This window comes from Rhodamnia argentea, chromosome 1, assembly GCF_020921035.1.
Source record: "Rhodamnia argentea isolate NSW1041297 chromosome 1, ASM2092103v1, whole genome shotgun sequence".
In the NCBI taxonomy this organism is placed as follows: Eukaryota; Viridiplantae; Streptophyta; class Magnoliopsida; order Myrtales; family Myrtaceae; genus Rhodamnia; species Rhodamnia argentea.
In genome coordinates this window covers 3,395,089-3,411,184 of record NC_063150.1, presented here as the reverse complement: position 1 = coordinate 3,411,184, position 16,096 = coordinate 3,395,089, and the positions used below count along the sequence as shown (strand labels likewise).

The following is a 16,096-nucleotide window of genomic DNA, read 5'->3' as shown; positions in this document are numbered from 1 at the left end:
AGTTGCAGAAACTTTCGGCAGATGAAAGAAGAAGAAGAAGAAGAAGATATTAAAATGATTTTGCGCATGTTGCGTAATGGAAAGAGTTAGTGGTGGCCAGTCCATCTCTGAAACGACGCGCCCTCCACGCTCCAGCCTGCACCGCCGCTTTGAAACGTCACCTTCCTTGCTTTTTCTCGCCCGAGAAAATTCCTGGGGAAAATGACAGAAAACACACCGCCGCCGGCATAATCAGACGCCTCGCTTTTCCTTCTCCTTTTCTTGGATTTTCTCCCGCTCTGGAGGCACGCATGCGATCCGCCGATCTCGCGGCCAACCTCACGTCACCATCATCACTACGGCATTTATTGAAAATCTGCCAAAATTTAAGGATGTTTTTATTTTTTACAACGTTGGCATCGCTGTCTTGATTGTTTCTCCATTTTTTTAAGTGGCAGTAACTTTCAGTAGCTGTCTTCTTTCGTCTGTTTCTTGCTTTTCGACGACGCTTTTTCTCGGAAAATATCCACCGTTCATATCTTCTCTCTCTCTCTCGTCGCATTACCGACAAAAATTGGATTGCTAATGTCCCCCAGTGAAATAGCAAATCTGATATCCCCTAACCATGCATTACATCTAAAATTAATTTTCATCAATTTTCTTCTCTTCTTCGAAATGGTGAGAACAAATCGTTTCGAGTGCACTCGGCATGCATTGGCCCCACTTCACGTGAAACGTTAAATCACGTGGGATCCACGATCACGAGGCCTCGTCTCGAGGCCTGTCTTATATGTTTTTTTTTTTCATGTTTTCGGGCAGTGTTTAACTGATTATGTAATTACGAGGAGGCGGCCGGAAAAGATCGTGAGCCCAGACCGACAACATTGAGATCGTGAGATCGGGCAAGGTTTAACTAAAATACCATGTTGTTTGTGTATGGATTGACCACATGACAATGCAAAAATTAATCGATTGAGAGTTGAGAACGTGATAGGTAACCGACTAGATCGGAACCATATAGTAATGGAAGATTGTGCGACTACTCATGGCTATTGGAATTAAATACGATATCATGGGAAAAGCTAGTCGATACCGATCACATCCATTTTTTTGAATGTATTAGAGACAATCAATATGTTTCCTCTTAAGCATCCTCACTTTATACGACAACGCAAAAAAAAAAAAAAAAAAACAAAAAAAGGGTATTTCTTGTTTTTCCCTAATCCGAAGGCTCAATCGGGAGTAATTGATTTATGAAATGAAAATGCGATTGGCGTGCCAGTTTTTACCGGTCGAAACCCTAGTTGCGATAAATTTAAAAAAATCGCCATTTCCAAAATTGCTATTTCGAAAGAATTTCGTGGTGATCTTCTTCATTGCTTACCAACGGGGGAACCGAAGGTTAATTTGGATTAGATCATTCTTTGCCAGCTTGATTTCAAACTGAGATCACACAAGAAAAATGGATTTTATTAAAGATGTTTCTCCTTTTTTTTTTTTCTAGAGAAATTTAATTAGGGAATTGGGGCAGTCAAAGCCCTCCCAACGGCACGAGTCAACGAGAAAGGGGAGACCTGTAATTACGCGGAATTAAAACCCGGATATACCTGGATATTAATTATTTTTTTCCTTAATATTTGGCACCAAAGTAATATCTCTAAAAAAATTTAAAAAAAAAACAGTTTAAAAATAATTTTTTAAATCTTTAATTTTTTTTTAAAAAAGGAAGGATTACTACGTCGAGTCAACACTAGCTCATCAAAGAATAGGATGACCATAACCAGCTTGTATCGCCCCATTTGACAACTAAACGATAAGGAAGACCGGGGGCATCTCCGTCATTTCGCTAACCAACTGGTCTGGTCTTCGCCTTCTCCTTCCTCCGGAAAGCTCATATATATAAACTCGCACAGACCCACCACCCTCTGCCCATAACTCAATCCTGTATATACCCACGCACTCTCTCTCTCTCTCTCTGCCGCCTCCTTCTCTCGCTTGAAGGGTCCATGGAAGGGGCGCTTCCTCCTCCGCCTTGCGCCGCCGATTTCGGCGGCTCCCGACTTCCGGGAAAGCAAGAATTGGGCTGTGGCCGACCGGGTTCCCCGGCGACTCCTCCTCCGGCCTCCCGCGCCGCAGTGGGCGGGGGGCCCGAGCTCCTGGGGGGCGGCAGCAAGTTGGGTCGCCAGGATTCGGGCGCTGCCCTCCTGGGGAAGTACCAGATGGGGCAGCTCCTCGGCCGGGGCAGCTTCGCGAAGGTCTACCGGGCCTCGTCGCTGGCCGACGGCTCCCCGGTGGCCATCAAGATCATCGACAAGACGAAGCCCATAACGTCCGCCATGGAGCCGCAGATACTCCGGGAGGTGGCGGCGATGCGGCGGCTCCAATGCCACCCCAATATTCTCAAGATCCACGAGGTGATGGCGACTCGGACCAAGATCTACCTCGTCATGGAGCTCGCCTCCGGCGGCGAGCTCTTCTCCAAGATCGTCCGCCGCGGCCGCCTGACCGAGCCCGTAGCCCGGCGCTACTTCCAGCAGCTCGTCTCTGCCCTCCGCTTCTGCCACCGGAGCGGCGTCGTCCACCGCGACGTCAAGCCTCAGAACCTACTCCTCGACGCTGCCGGCGCTCTCAAGGTCTCCGACTTCGGCCTCTCGGCGCTTCCGGAGCAGCTCCGCGACGGGCTTCTCCACACGGCCTGCGGGACCCCAGCCTACACCGCCCCGGAGGTGGTCTGCCGCCACGGCTACGATGGCTCCAAGGCCGACGCCTGGTCCTGCGGCGTCATCCTCTTCGTCCTTCTCGCCGGTTACATGCCGTTTGACGACCACAACCTCGTCGCCATGTACAAGAGAATCCACACGAGGGACTACAATTTCCCAGATTGGATCTCCAAGCCCGCGAGATACATAATCCACCAGCTTCTCGATCCAAACCCTAATACAAGAATGAGCCTCGAGGCTCTCATCAACACTTCCTGGTTCAAGAAATCCTTGAATCCGAAGCCCCGACCGGACCAATCCCCAGTTGCCGAACTCGATATGCTAGATTCTAAACACGACGTGATCGGGACGATGAATGCCTTCGACATAATCTCGCTGTCCTCGGGGCTGGACCTGTCGGGGCTGTTCGAGGCGACGGGTGGTGCGAAGGGGAAGCGGTTCACGTCAAGGGCGTCGGCGGAGGCGATCGCGGAGAGGGTCCGGGACGTCGGGAGCAAATTAGGGTTTAGTGTGGAGAGGAGGAAGGGGGGCACCATAGGGTTAGGGAAGGGGGTCGGGTCGGTGCTGGCAGTGGAGGTGTCGGAGATCGCGGAGTCGCTGTTGATGGTGGAGGTGAGGGTGGTCGGCTACGGCGGAGTGAGCCTCGAGGAGGTTCAGTGGGGGGATTGGAAGGCGGGGCTGGAGGAGCTTGTGCTTTCGTGGCAGAAGGAAGCGGCTTGAAGGCGGCGAGGGAGGCCGGGGTTTCCGATTTTGGCGGCGGATTTCGTGTTGGCACACACGGATTGAAAGTTCCGGGAACCACGAGAAGTGATGAAAACACATGTTGGGAAATTTTTTGGTGGGTGGGAGGGACTAATCTTTTTGTATATAGGGTGGTAACAATTTGTTCATAGGGTTCAATGGTTAAAGATTTTTGTTATAGATTTCAATCTTGTAGTTTTTTTGTTTGGTCATGTGGTAAAAATCAATGGTTTCTCAGGAGCAATTCAGGATTCGTTGTTTCTACTTGAACCCAGCCAACGAAAGTGACGACCATCCGTGTCTAAATTCAAGGATGGAGAATGGCCCTAACTGGCCCGCTCCGCCGTGAACTCGACCTGTTCCTTTTGGCGTGGTTAAAGATCGATTTCGAGACGAATGCCTCGGACACAGAGTGGGTTTCTAGGAGGCCATCGGATGGGAAATGTTTGGCTTCTATGATCCCACGGGGAGTTTGGCCGGTGCCATTAAAATGTCTCGGAAGTAGATGTACCAAAATTTCTTGATTAGACATGCCCAATGCATCGGAAGTATTATGACGGAAAAGGAAACTCAAGCCTTGGCGTATTATTAAAAGGGACGCCCTGCCTTCGTTTTATCTCGACTCCTTGACCAAGTTGGAAGGCAGATTAAGTGGAAACGCTGATAATCTCTGTTGAAAAAAAAAAAGACACTCTCTCTCCCCCCCCCCTCCTCATCACCGCCAATTAAGGAGACAGGCCACTTTCGGTGGATTTTTCGAATCTTGTGCATGCATTTTTGTGCTGTTCACTACATAAAAGGATGGATCTTCTTTGCAAGAAACTAGGGAAGTTGTGGTCCAGAAGTATACTCAATGGCAAATACACAAGATTCTCGTCACTTTGGAACATCCTCATAGCACATAGAAATATCCTCAATTGTGCTGACCTTCACTAAACAAAAGGAAAGTATACGTTTTGTGAAACTCTGTACAAGGAGGAGAAAAACTATAGAACAATAAAAGGGTAGCCCGTGATAGGAAAATGCCGAAGAAATTACACGTACATCGTGCAATTGGTGCCTGCAAATCGGAGAGGTCATTTCAGAAGAGGAAGTTCTACACTAAACTAGGCTATTTATTTTTTACTTATTCAAGACTGTAACACTTTCTTTGACATGGGAAACCGAGGGCAATTCAAAAGACATACTAGATGAAGCCCAAATCATTTGTATGATACATGTACAAGTTGGTAGGTGGTGGAGTTTACGTAACGGACTCTAATTCAAACAGTGACATACAATGATCCCAGGAGTCATTTATGCTACTTGGAGAATGGAGATGCAGTTGCACATCAAATTTTTCATCTTTTTTCTGTCATTTATACTCGCTGACTGAGTTTTTCGGGAACATTTCAATTGCCCCGCTCCGGATTCGAGCCAAAAGCACGGGGAAAGAACTGGAGACAAAATCATTTGGTGGAGAATCTTAAGTAGCTTATGTTTTTTTCTGTAAGGTGATCTTCTTATTCGTTGATTATTTCTAGACTGTAGCTAACGTTAAGCAGTTTGAGATTTAAGGCTCGCGTTGGAGAAACATGACGTTTGTTTGTTGTTCCATAAGTACATTGCAAAATATGATCAAAGAAACAAAATTTGTTGATGAGAATACGGCACTATTATTCAAACCGAAGACAAGCTTGGCCGAAAGAAAATAAAAAATGAAATCGTGCATCACGAAGGGCAGAATCCTTAACTTGTATAATAGGCCTTGCTCCTGATGAGCACGTGCAATGTGCATTTTGCAGGTCCTCGATTTCCCCCCTCTCAAAACATAGACAACGATTTTTCGTTTATGGCCTAAGCTTACGCAATGATTGAATATCAAATTTGAGGCATCTGATTGTTACCCATAAAACAATGCAAGTTTCATATTCTGTGCTCATTTGCAGTACTTCTTGAACCACACTCCAATGTTCAGGAAACTTTCGAAATCAGATTGCGGTCTGCATAAAAGAGGATTATGGTTAGCCTCCACAGTGGAGTGCCACTTCAAACTTAAAAACTTATGGCAAAAGGTAGAATGTGCAGAAATTGGAAATGGACCTATACCTGTCGATACCATGAACATCATGGGGAAAGACAATTAGTTTACAATCAACTCCTTTCTCCTTTAGTGCCCGAGCATACTGTAAAGTTTGAGCCAAAATATTAATTAGGTAGATTAGCCAGAATTCCATGCAAGGTAACATATACAAAAGTCAGAAAAGGGGTAAAATGAGAGGAGAAAGCAGGATAAAAGAAGCACAAGTGACATCCATGCAATCTGCTAAGTTGAAGGTACCAAAGTTCCATCTCTACAAGTAAATGTAGATTAATGTCAGCATAGTCCAATCTCTAACTGAAATAACTCCTACCTGCAATCCGTTAGGGACTGGAACACGGAGATCCTGAGCACCAAGAAGGAAAATGGTAGGCGTCTTTACCTGGAATGTTTATCAAAGAGATACTTCCTATCGTTACAGGAGAAACAATTAAAGGGAGAAAATTGTTCCTCTAAACAAGGATGACTGGAAAAAGAAAAGAAGATTATCAGAAAGAGATGAAAAAATATCAAATGTAGCTTTCACTTGGAGCAAAAGAAATGTAGCCGAATACACTGGACATTAAGGAACTAAATTGCTATGATGCAATGGAAGAAGCATTTCCATATTGACGGTTTTACCAGCTCCTCCCACCTCAAAGTTATCGCCATTATTATCCACAAGCAAAAGCCTCTGCAATGCATCTTGCATCTCTTATTGGTATTCTGCTGAGGTGTACCTTTATTTTGTCACAGAGTTGGTGTACAATGGCATATGGCATTGTCTAGTGAAGGCTGTACAAAGATTTGAACAATGTGGAACAATTTCCTGATATGACATGCTTCAGTCACACAGCATACCTTATGGAGATGAGAGATTGGAGACTTGCTGTAAAAGAGACTCAATTGTTCATCTGAAGGTGCTTCTGTGAAATGATTCTTCCCTTCACTACCAAAGGATTCCACATAGCACCAATCAGGAATATCAGTAGTCCCAACCATTAATGCAAGGTTACAAACAGGATTCCTCACAGCAGCAGCAATAAACTTATCTGGTGCCTGCAGATGTAAGTTACAACAGAAAACTAGGATTCAGTCTGCTGACTATTTAGCCTATTCATGCTACAACTTGACTTGGTGCAAAAACAAACTTAAAGGATGTGGAAGCTTCTTTAGGGTTAGGAGGGCTCCATTTACAGGTACGACGAACAACTATCCTCAAAACTGAACACGAAAAAGTGACAGGAAAGTCTCGCTTTTGCTGCATTGAGGATAACCACCACTCACCTGGCCAATCAAATGGGTAGCTAAGAAGCCGCCGTGGGACCCACCAACTACAGCTATTTTAGATGGATTGGCAAGTCCCAAATTAATAGCATGATCTATCGCTGTAAGTACATCATTGACATCCTACAAAAGACAGAATAATGCATTGAATTGCTGACCAAGTTAAATCTTGAGATTATTTGTTCCAATAATGAAGGGCGAAATAGAAGAAGAGTGGAAACCTGTGAACCAACTTTTCCTGGTAGGGACTGCAATGCCTCCTCACCGAATCCTAATGAACCTCTGCAAGCATTAATAATGAAAGGATAGCCCTGACTGAAGAACTAAATTTTGCAAGACATAAATTGTAATCATAAGCATGAAAGATCTGTTCATGATACATACGGGGGGTCTCCAAGGGAACTGGCACTTTTACGTGCCTGTTATACTGCTCAATCTTGTTAGAGACTACATTCTAAATTAAATTTCTTAGGAATCAGGCAACTAAGACAGCCACCAGAAATCTTTCGTAAGAAAAAGATAGAATTCTTTGAGAGAACTTCTCATCTAATAAAAAATCCTTCTACCTCCATACCCACTTAAATTCTTCCATGTATTTGTCTTGCGGCAATTCCTTTATAAAATTCTTAATAAGCTACTAGCTTGCTGATTGTTTTGTGCAGGTATAGATAATAGTTATTTCCTAGGCAATATATGAGTAAAACCAGTACCTATATCAATTTCTCAGCTCCCAAGCAGGAAGCAATGATTGAATAGTTATTCCACAAACTTAATGCTAATCATCCTGCCATGATGCTCAATTCAATGTATTTGATAGAACCAAACAATTAATGCTATCATATTGACCCTATTTGAGACTTGGGGGGCTGCAACAAGCCATGCCTTGTGATGTGTTTTTATCTGGGAGATAAATATTCTAAATGAAAATTTACCAGTTGAACCAATTGAACCGTTGAACTCAATCCAGTCACTCCACTAGTTTATTCATCGGTCTGGCTTTAAGAACATTAGGTTACAATCTAATGAAAGAGTCTTGCGCTTGCTTAATGAACCAAACTGAATTTATCTTCAGTAAATCGGACAACACTATGGCATACCTGTAATTCACAATTAGCAAGCTGAACCCAAGAGAAGACAGAAAAGCACAGGACTTTGAAAAGCTTGAGATGGAGACAGCATGAGGTCCACCATGAAGGACCACGATAAGTGGATCAGGCATGTCATTCTTTGGTTTTGTTGATACAAATATTGCCTCAAAGTTCTTTGAAGAACCTGTATCGAATCAAACATCTGGACCATGAGGAGCAATAATTATTCTGTTGCCATAAGATTTCAATTAAGTAAGGAAAACAAGAATTCCTATTTCTTGTTGAACCCCCTTTTCCAAAAACTAAAGCTATCGTGATCAAGCCAACAAGTATATCAAGCCTAAATATCAACAGCCCCTTGCACATGTAAGTTGAACCATACACATAAAACATAGGATCTACATGAAAACGCATCAAACAATAACCAGAGGAAAAACAAGAGTGACAATAAGGAGTGTTAAGATTCAAACCATCAATCTAAAGCTAAAACACCATGTTGAATAAACCTTTCTCTCAAAAGCTTAAGCTATCAGGAAATATGCCCACAGTGCATATCAAGCATACATCTTAACACTTCCCCTACATAAGTAGGTCACGATCCTTCTATAACATAGCCATTTCTCAATGCAGTGGCCTTTTGAAGCCCCAAGGTTACATGTATCATATTTACAGATCCTTAAGCCCATCTCAAAAAGACTAAACTCATTTCTGAATCATGGTCAAATGCGTTTTGATTCCTATCCATTTCATCACAGCTTTGTCTGTATGTATCGACTCCAATAGCTCATTTAAGCTTTTTGTTCAGCCACAAAGAATTAGTTGGCATTACAAAGGGGCTCCATTGTATTTCTCATATGCTACTAGAAATCACTTCCTTGAACTTTTTAAGCAAACCCTTGACATACATTGAACATTTTAGAATTAACAGAGAATGCTTGACAAAAAGAATAAATGAGCACAAACTATTTGTTATGTTTGTGGAAATATGAAGCTTGTTCATGCAGCAAATGCATGCAGAAGGAGATTGATCTTTATCCATGCCATTCCAACATACAGGAAAAAATATTTTGAATAACGATGTAGAGCCAAATAACTACATCAAATTCTGGATATAAGTGCTTGCTCATGACAATCCATGCATCCAAGAAACTTAAGTCCGGTAGACAATTCTAAATATGCAAAATGCACAATGTAAACTGATCAAGGCAACAAACCAAGGAAGAAACATGGAGGAATAACATTTGAAAGGGGACACGCATGTAAGAGTCGGAAAGAAAAAAGAAATCCTCGACTTTTCAAAGAGCAAACAGAGTAGCACCAAGACGAAGCTAAAAATGTGAAAGAAAAGGAGTTTCCACATTAATACTATGTTTAGTTCCCAAATGAATGATAGAATTAGCATTGAAAAACACAATGATAAATCCAATTGATTTCCACCCACTTCTATCATGAAAAGTGACTTGCACTTCACCTGATGAAACAGTTACAAGAAGTTAAAATTAAACACAAAAGAAAAAAAACTCCTGCAAACATACAAAAAACAAAGTCACAAAGACTTGTTGGCATCAAACTAGTTAATACAAGTGGGTAGACTTTTTGTAAATAGGCCAAATAGCACATGCTACCTTTTGTTGCACAAGCAGCAACATTCTTGACTGGAATTTTGATTATACTAAATTGAAGAGATCCGAGCAACATCTTAACCTGTAATAAGCGGAGTGTTAGTCAATATTGATGCATATAATGTTTAGTAAGAGACTCTCTTTTGACACCAAAGAAGGACAAAGAAAATATATGTCCACCTTTTCAGAGCATTTAAATATGGGACTTGAAATATCCAACCAACTCCATGAAGCAGTTGATATTGTTTTGTTACTAAGATAACCATACTTGAGCTGAGGGACATCTGTGGGACTGCTAGAAACTGAAAGGCAAGTTGCATATACTTATATTTCGAGTCATATCACTTTCTCACAATGCATTGGCAAATATCAACTTCAGGTTACCAGCAACAATATTGTCCCCATCAAGAGAAAGAATTTCCCATGACGCATTCGACTCGGGAGGGCTGATTCGTGATACATTCCCACTGCATATAAATAAGTTATCACGGTAAGTCCAAACGAAAGGAAGAGAGAATTTCAGTTTGACAAATCGCCATATGGAACGACTTCATTACTTCAGCACATTTACTGCAAGTATAACTGTACAGCTGCCCCATATGGAAGTTAGGATCATCGTGCATCCATCAGAAAGCCAGGGATTAGCAAGGAGACTGGAAAAGTAAAGCCCAGGAAAGCACCCTTCTTCAGCATTCATTATAACAGGGATCTGCAATAACAATGGTTCAAGCAAAGAAAGATCGAGAGGACACAAAATGAAGAAGAGCAAATCTAGGCAGCATCCATTATCAAAGCAAATATCAGTAAAATCCACATACTTCTAAATGATAACACAAAAGTACTCAGAGTCAATACTAAGTTTAGACCTGTCAAAGAAAGTACCATTTAAAGCCACTTACTTCCAAATGATAGCACAAGTACTCAGAATCAACACTTCAACTTTAGAATGTCACAGATTCTACTACTAATTTGTATGTGGTGAAATCCTAGAAGCCAATCATGCTAAACACGTTGTTGGGAAAATTTGACTACGTGAACTACATAAATTAGTCAATGAACCATCTACATCAACTGTAGTTACTGTTATATACAGCAACAATCTGTCCTAAAAGAATTGACAAATGTTAGCTCCATTAAGTTCGCTCGGGTACCTATGTTTTTTCATGTCGAATTTATGGAAAAAACGTATTAGCAGGCTAGGATCATCTCTATCGCAATATCCGCCTGGTCTATACCTCTACCAAAAAGAGGAGGCAAAGGGGACAGAACAAACTTAGTCAACATTCCAAAAAACAGATGGATAGACTGTCAACAAACAAAAAAATGACAAAACCACTAAAGGAAAATGATAACTCACCACATCAACAATACTTTGGTGCAGGCTCAGCTCTCCGTCCGCTAGCCAATCAATTTTATGGAGTGAATTAGTAGCCCCATGTGCTCCAGAATCCACTGCACTCTTAGCAGATAAAAACAAAAGGTACTTCCCATCTGGGCTGAGAATGGTGATTTCGCATGGGAGCAATTGGTTAGAAAACCATTTCTCTTCTTGAGATCAACAGGCCAACATCATTGTGTACAGGCAATTGAAAAAAGCTTAATAATATGCATCTTTAGACAGAGAGAGAAGTTCTGACTGTATAAACACAAATTGTATAAAATCTAATCCTAATAGTCATCGATTTTGATAAATAACACTGATTCACAAATTTCACGGTATGAAATTATGCAATTATTAAGAGATAACATTCCACACCTGAACATTCCAGCTGAGCATTAAACAGCAGAGAAAGAGAAATACAGCAAAAAGTGCTCGTGTGTACTTTACATCACGAAACTCCATATTATCAAAAGGAACATCAGACTAGGTACGTAAATTACCACTAAGTTCAAAACAGAAAAAAGTTAAAACAGAAGTCACAGTGCTTCCGAAACTTTGTTAAGAGCATATCATACTGATGAACCAAAAAGTAGAGGAGTTAGAATAAGCGAAGTACATATCCTAGGAGGAGCATACCTGAACCGTGGAAGGAAGGCACTGCTGATGCTCTGAGTTAGATTATACAAAGTTGAACCTTTACCAGAATCACCTCTGAAAATAGCATAGCTTATTTCAGTTATCAAGGTTACATTAATTAACTACACTTATGATACATAAACTTCCAAGTGTAGTCTTCCCTGTCCCTAAACTTTACTTTGTGATAGTCATGGTGCTTAAGTTGTTCAACTGCAGGACAATAGTCGGATGTTTCATCACAACAAGGACAAAAAGTATGAGATCTTCTTTCTTAACTTTTAATAGAAAAAGAAGAATATTTGTGGATTCTTTCTCTTTGGTAGCAAAGCCTCTCTGTCCCTCAACTTGTGGAAACGTAACCATTCCAATTTCCTCCCAAACACAACAGATGAAGAGGAGCACAGCACCCCTGCAACCCCTATTTCCTGAAGGCCAATCAATCCTTAGTGCATGCACTAAGAACGCAAGCTATCTAATGGTTAAAAGTTCTAGAGTGAAATTCGACTATTATGGACTTCCTTTGGGTGGACAGCTGCCAGCTATGTATTTTCATTTGCTTTGCAATACAAATACCATGGTTATCCTATATCTGCGCAATTTATAGAAGTTAAGGACCATAAATGTGACAAAGTAAGACTAAAAACAGATACCTTGAAACTTTAAGGACCTTACTATGTTTAGTCCTACTTCTACCGGTAACAAAAAAATAAATTGTACAAGCAAGAGCAGGACACTGACGAAAGACGCACTCACTTGAAATCTTTTTCATTAGCTTCTGGTTGATGGAATGGATTCTTAATTGCATATAATGCACAGGGCCTATTGTAGCAGTACTTGATGCCAAGCTTCCTTTGATCTGATGACCACCCAACAAAAACCATATGTTGATTTGTGCCTACAGATGATGGTGCCCATATGACCTGGCCAATGCTCAAAGAACTTGCAATTCCTTGAACAGCTCGCACCTCTCCACTGAATGTCGTAGAAAAATGCAGATTAAAAGTTTCATCTCAGAAATTCTGTTAATTATCAAATTGTTAGAAGAGCTTTGTAATTGACCTCTGAATATCGATAACAAAGAGTGCTGGCTTCCTTTTTCCTGCATATGTTTCGCCCCATCCCTCTTCAAAGTCGCCTTGACCTTTCCAGCTGCCACAATCTTTTTCATTTGAATTATCCTTTTTATAGCCAGAACTGTTGAAGGTAGGCTTGGTAGGAGCAGGTTCTTCAGCAACATAAGCAATGAGAGATTCATCAAAGTTCCAGGATACTCCCTCGAACCTAGCCATTGAGAGATCTTTCAGTTTTTTCAACTTGACAAATCTCACAAGGTAACATGGAGATCACTATTTCAGCTTCTTCTGCTGGTGTTATTCCTACAAGTTACAGAGGCTGTACTGTTTCTAGTGACATTATTACACATGCAAATAAAGAGGATGAAATTGCACTACAAACGAACAAGTCAACATCCAGGCTCTTCATGAGAAGTTTGAGACTCATATAGTCTATTACCATTTGTCCGTGTATACAGAACCATGAACAGATTGGGGAATGTGGAACTCCTTCTCCAACTGAGACTGCCCCCAGATTTCCATTTGAACTGGAGAATCATTCTCGGGATTCTTCACTATGAGTAGCTTGGAACCCGAGGGGGAGGGAACAATTAGGGAAGCATTTGCCATCTCGACTGGGAACTGAGCCCACTGAAAGCTCACAGAATTGCTACTTCCAGTGGAGATTTGAGCAGATAGAATAAATTTCCTCCTCTTATTTGCCAGAAGATTTGGTTGGCTAATTGAGAACATTGCCTGTGAGCCTTTTCCTGTAATTGATTATCTGATTTCAGCACAAATAGGTTGAGTAAGGAGGGAGACAAAAGGCGAGCTAAGCAGTCATACCCTTTTCAGACCGAAATATCCATGCCTTGTCAATGTTGCAGATGTTAGTGAACTCTTGAAGTAGCCTAGCCTGGGAAGCATAATCTTCTTCAGTTGCCATGTCCGTACCCAAAGTCACCTCCTTTAAAGGGTCAGCCTGAGAAACGTCCATGGCAAACAAGGCTGAGAATCTTGCACTACAAATGCAAGCAAAGAAAACATCTTAATTGGGCAGATTAGATGCTAATATTCGATTGGAAAACTATTGTCAAATCAATATCGATGGAGAAGAGTGACAGCAGTCAACCTCAATTAATCATGAACAGAGAAAACACTCACAACCCCAAGCTATGTGGAACTAAGTTGTCAATACAAATGAGTCTAAGCCGCAATCATACGAGCTATTGCAATAATGTTCAGTATTCACACTTCATTGACACCCAAGAAGAAGCAAGATTCACTTCTTATGCTGCCAAACCTACTCCTGATTTGTTTTCACAGAAGACAGCCAAATCGATCTTCAATTTTCTTAAAATATTGGAGCACAACTTTCATAGTAACCTAATCCCCTAAATCTTTCATCTCCTTAAAATTAACTGTTCTATTGGACTACAAGAAGCACAAGGTTGTCAATTCTTTCACAATGAACACATTCCTTTCATTTCACTCAACCAATCCGTGCCAAAGAAGTAACCAATCCTCACATCACTATCTAAGGGGAAAAAAAAAAAGAGTCAATTTATGATCCGCCACAGCATAACTCAACGGTTTTGCCGATGAGTAACATGAAAGCACTCACGCGGACCGAAAAACACGCTCTCAACAGCTCCAGCAATCCAAATCTCTTAACGACGTCAGAGACTCAGAGAGGCTATGAGTCTACATGCACTCTCCCAGAAATCATCACCGCACGCAAGACTACTATAAGCGCAAAAAGAACTGACCGACTGACACGAAATTTGGCATGACAAACGAAGAGAAGAAGGAACAATAACTGAGCAAGCGCATTCACCGGCGGTGGCAGAGAATTACGAGCAAGAGCAAGAGCAAGTGCAAGTGCAAGTGCAAGTGCAGAGGGAGAGAGAGAGAGAGAGAGAGAGAGCTTACGCAGAGCGAGAGAGAGAGCTGCCAGGGCGAGTCGAAGAAGAAGGAAGAGGAAAGGGAGGAGGAGTAGGTCGTCGACGGCGTCGTTCTCTTGCAAGCTCGGGCGACCAACTGGGGGCGGCGATGCTCACGTGGATTGATTCCATATATGCCGAGAAGTCCTTTGATGATGTGTCCCGGAAAGGAAGGAAGACACTGGGGAATCTAGGCTTCACGGTGGGACCCGGTTCGTCTGCCGGGTCCAATCGGGATCTAACCGGTCACTCTCATTTCTAAATTTTTAATTTTTGGTCAATGTTGTTCATACATCAATTTAATCTCCAAACTAAACAATCCAATAATTAGATTACATCCAAAGATATAATAATTCATAAATTACATTAAATTTCACGAATAGCAGTATAGATCGGATTAAAATTTAAAAACCGCATTAAATAATACAGGCTATTTTATTTTTGTTCGAATGCGGGCTTTTGACACGTAGTATAACTATAACTGGTGGCATTATCAATTGACCATGTTTGGTTTGTGCTCAAATAGTTGTAAACTTGCGTGCTCTTCAAATACACGATGGTTGGATAATGGGCTGGGTTGGTCCACGACCGCTTTTCCAGCTGGTTAGGTCCCCGGGGTCACTAATTGAGGGTTTCTTCTTTCAGCTAACACTTAGCTGATTATCAGACCCAATTGCTCCGAAAATATGCTTTTCAAGAGTCATGATGACATGAGAAGATACAGTTGACTCTAAAGATAGGAGAAGAAAGTGGCGTGCACATAAACCGCACTTGCTCTCTATTGGCTCGTGAATCCTCACATGCTAACTCGATCCTTTGAATCATGTGAGGCCCACGTGAAATCGGTCAAAATCAAAGATTGAAACTTTTGGAGCTCGCATGCATCTGAGACGCCCAAGAATTCTCCCCTCCGCAGCTACCTATGTCCACATCTTATGAAAAATGTACAACGGAAAAATGGAGAGTTGGTTGTCGGAAGGCAAGTTCACCTGCGAATACAGGTTCTTCCTGCTCGGGTATGAACTCTCGAATTGCCAGGTCTCATCACCTTCTCCTACATTCCTTCTGCTGACTTGAGCAATGGAAGGCCAATCCGCGGTCACAATCCGGACGCCTTGGTCAGTTATCTGTGGGTGCCAGACCGGATCCTTAACGAGAGACCGACTGATTCCGGAGGACTAGATTGCATGTCAAGTAACGAAGGGAACTCTAAATATCATACTTTCGAAATTAATCCAAGATGTTAGTCCGGAAACACTTCACAAAAGTTAGAAGAAGCAGGCCTCAGGAAAGTGAATGGGGCTAAAGCCCTGTGCCATACCAATATCAAGGATCACCATGAGTTTGAAAACTATTCAGAGAGAGCTGAAGGACATCATAAATTTGGTTAAAGAAGCATAAGTGATTTACAAACATCCAGTGTCGATCTTAATACTTCAAACTGAGGACCGGCTTGGCCGAAAAGTAACAGAGGACTAACACAATGCGCGTGCTCATTAGGAGCAAGTCATATGACACTAGTTGAGGATTCTGTCCCTAATAGAACAAGAATTGTTCCGAAAGAAATTACTAGACAATGGCTGGAGCA

General features: G+C 41.9%; 2 protein-coding genes across 5 annotated transcripts; one reads left to right on the top strand and one right to left on the bottom strand.

Moving 5' to 3' along the window:
• The first annotated feature begins 1,893 nt into the window (after positions 1-1,893).
• LOC115748744 (CBL-interacting serine/threonine-protein kinase 4-like) lies at positions 1,894-3,639 on the top strand. The gene has a single exon (XM_030685359.2). It carries the CDS (start codon positions 1,986-1,988, stop codon positions 3,417-3,419), a length of 1,434 nt encoding a protein of 477 aa, XP_030541219.2. The 5' UTR covers positions 1,894-1,985; the 3' UTR covers positions 3,420-3,639.
• A 1,511-nt stretch (positions 3,640-5,150) lies between these two features.
• LOC115748740 (acylamino-acid-releasing enzyme) lies at positions 5,151-14,670 on the bottom strand. Of its 4 annotated transcripts, none has more exons than XM_030685353.2 (19): positions 14,516-14,661; positions 14,403-14,480; positions 13,412-13,587; positions 13,026-13,335; positions 12,573-12,794; positions 12,267-12,485; positions 11,514-11,588; positions 10,854-10,992; positions 10,054-10,205; positions 9,881-9,963; positions 9,677-9,798; positions 9,500-9,578; positions 7,884-8,058; positions 7,008-7,068; positions 6,787-6,909; positions 6,361-6,558; positions 5,834-5,902; positions 5,529-5,605; positions 5,151-5,422 (listed from the first exon to the last, which is right to left on the bottom strand). In XM_030685353.2, exons 1-19 carry the CDS (start codon positions 14,638-14,640, stop codon positions 5,359-5,361), a joined length of 2,547 nt encoding a protein of 848 aa, XP_030541213.2. In that variant the 5' UTR covers positions 14,641-14,661; the 3' UTR covers positions 5,151-5,358. The 4 variants fall into 4 exon arrangements, with proteins under 4 accessions (XP_030541213.2, XP_048135535.1, XP_030541210.2 ...); XM_048279578.1 differs by having other exon boundaries at positions 14,403-14,439; positions 14,501-14,620; XM_030685350.2 differs by lacking the exon at positions 14,403-14,480 and having other exon boundaries at positions 14,498-14,670.
• Positions 14,671-16,096: the final 1,426 nt, after the last annotated feature.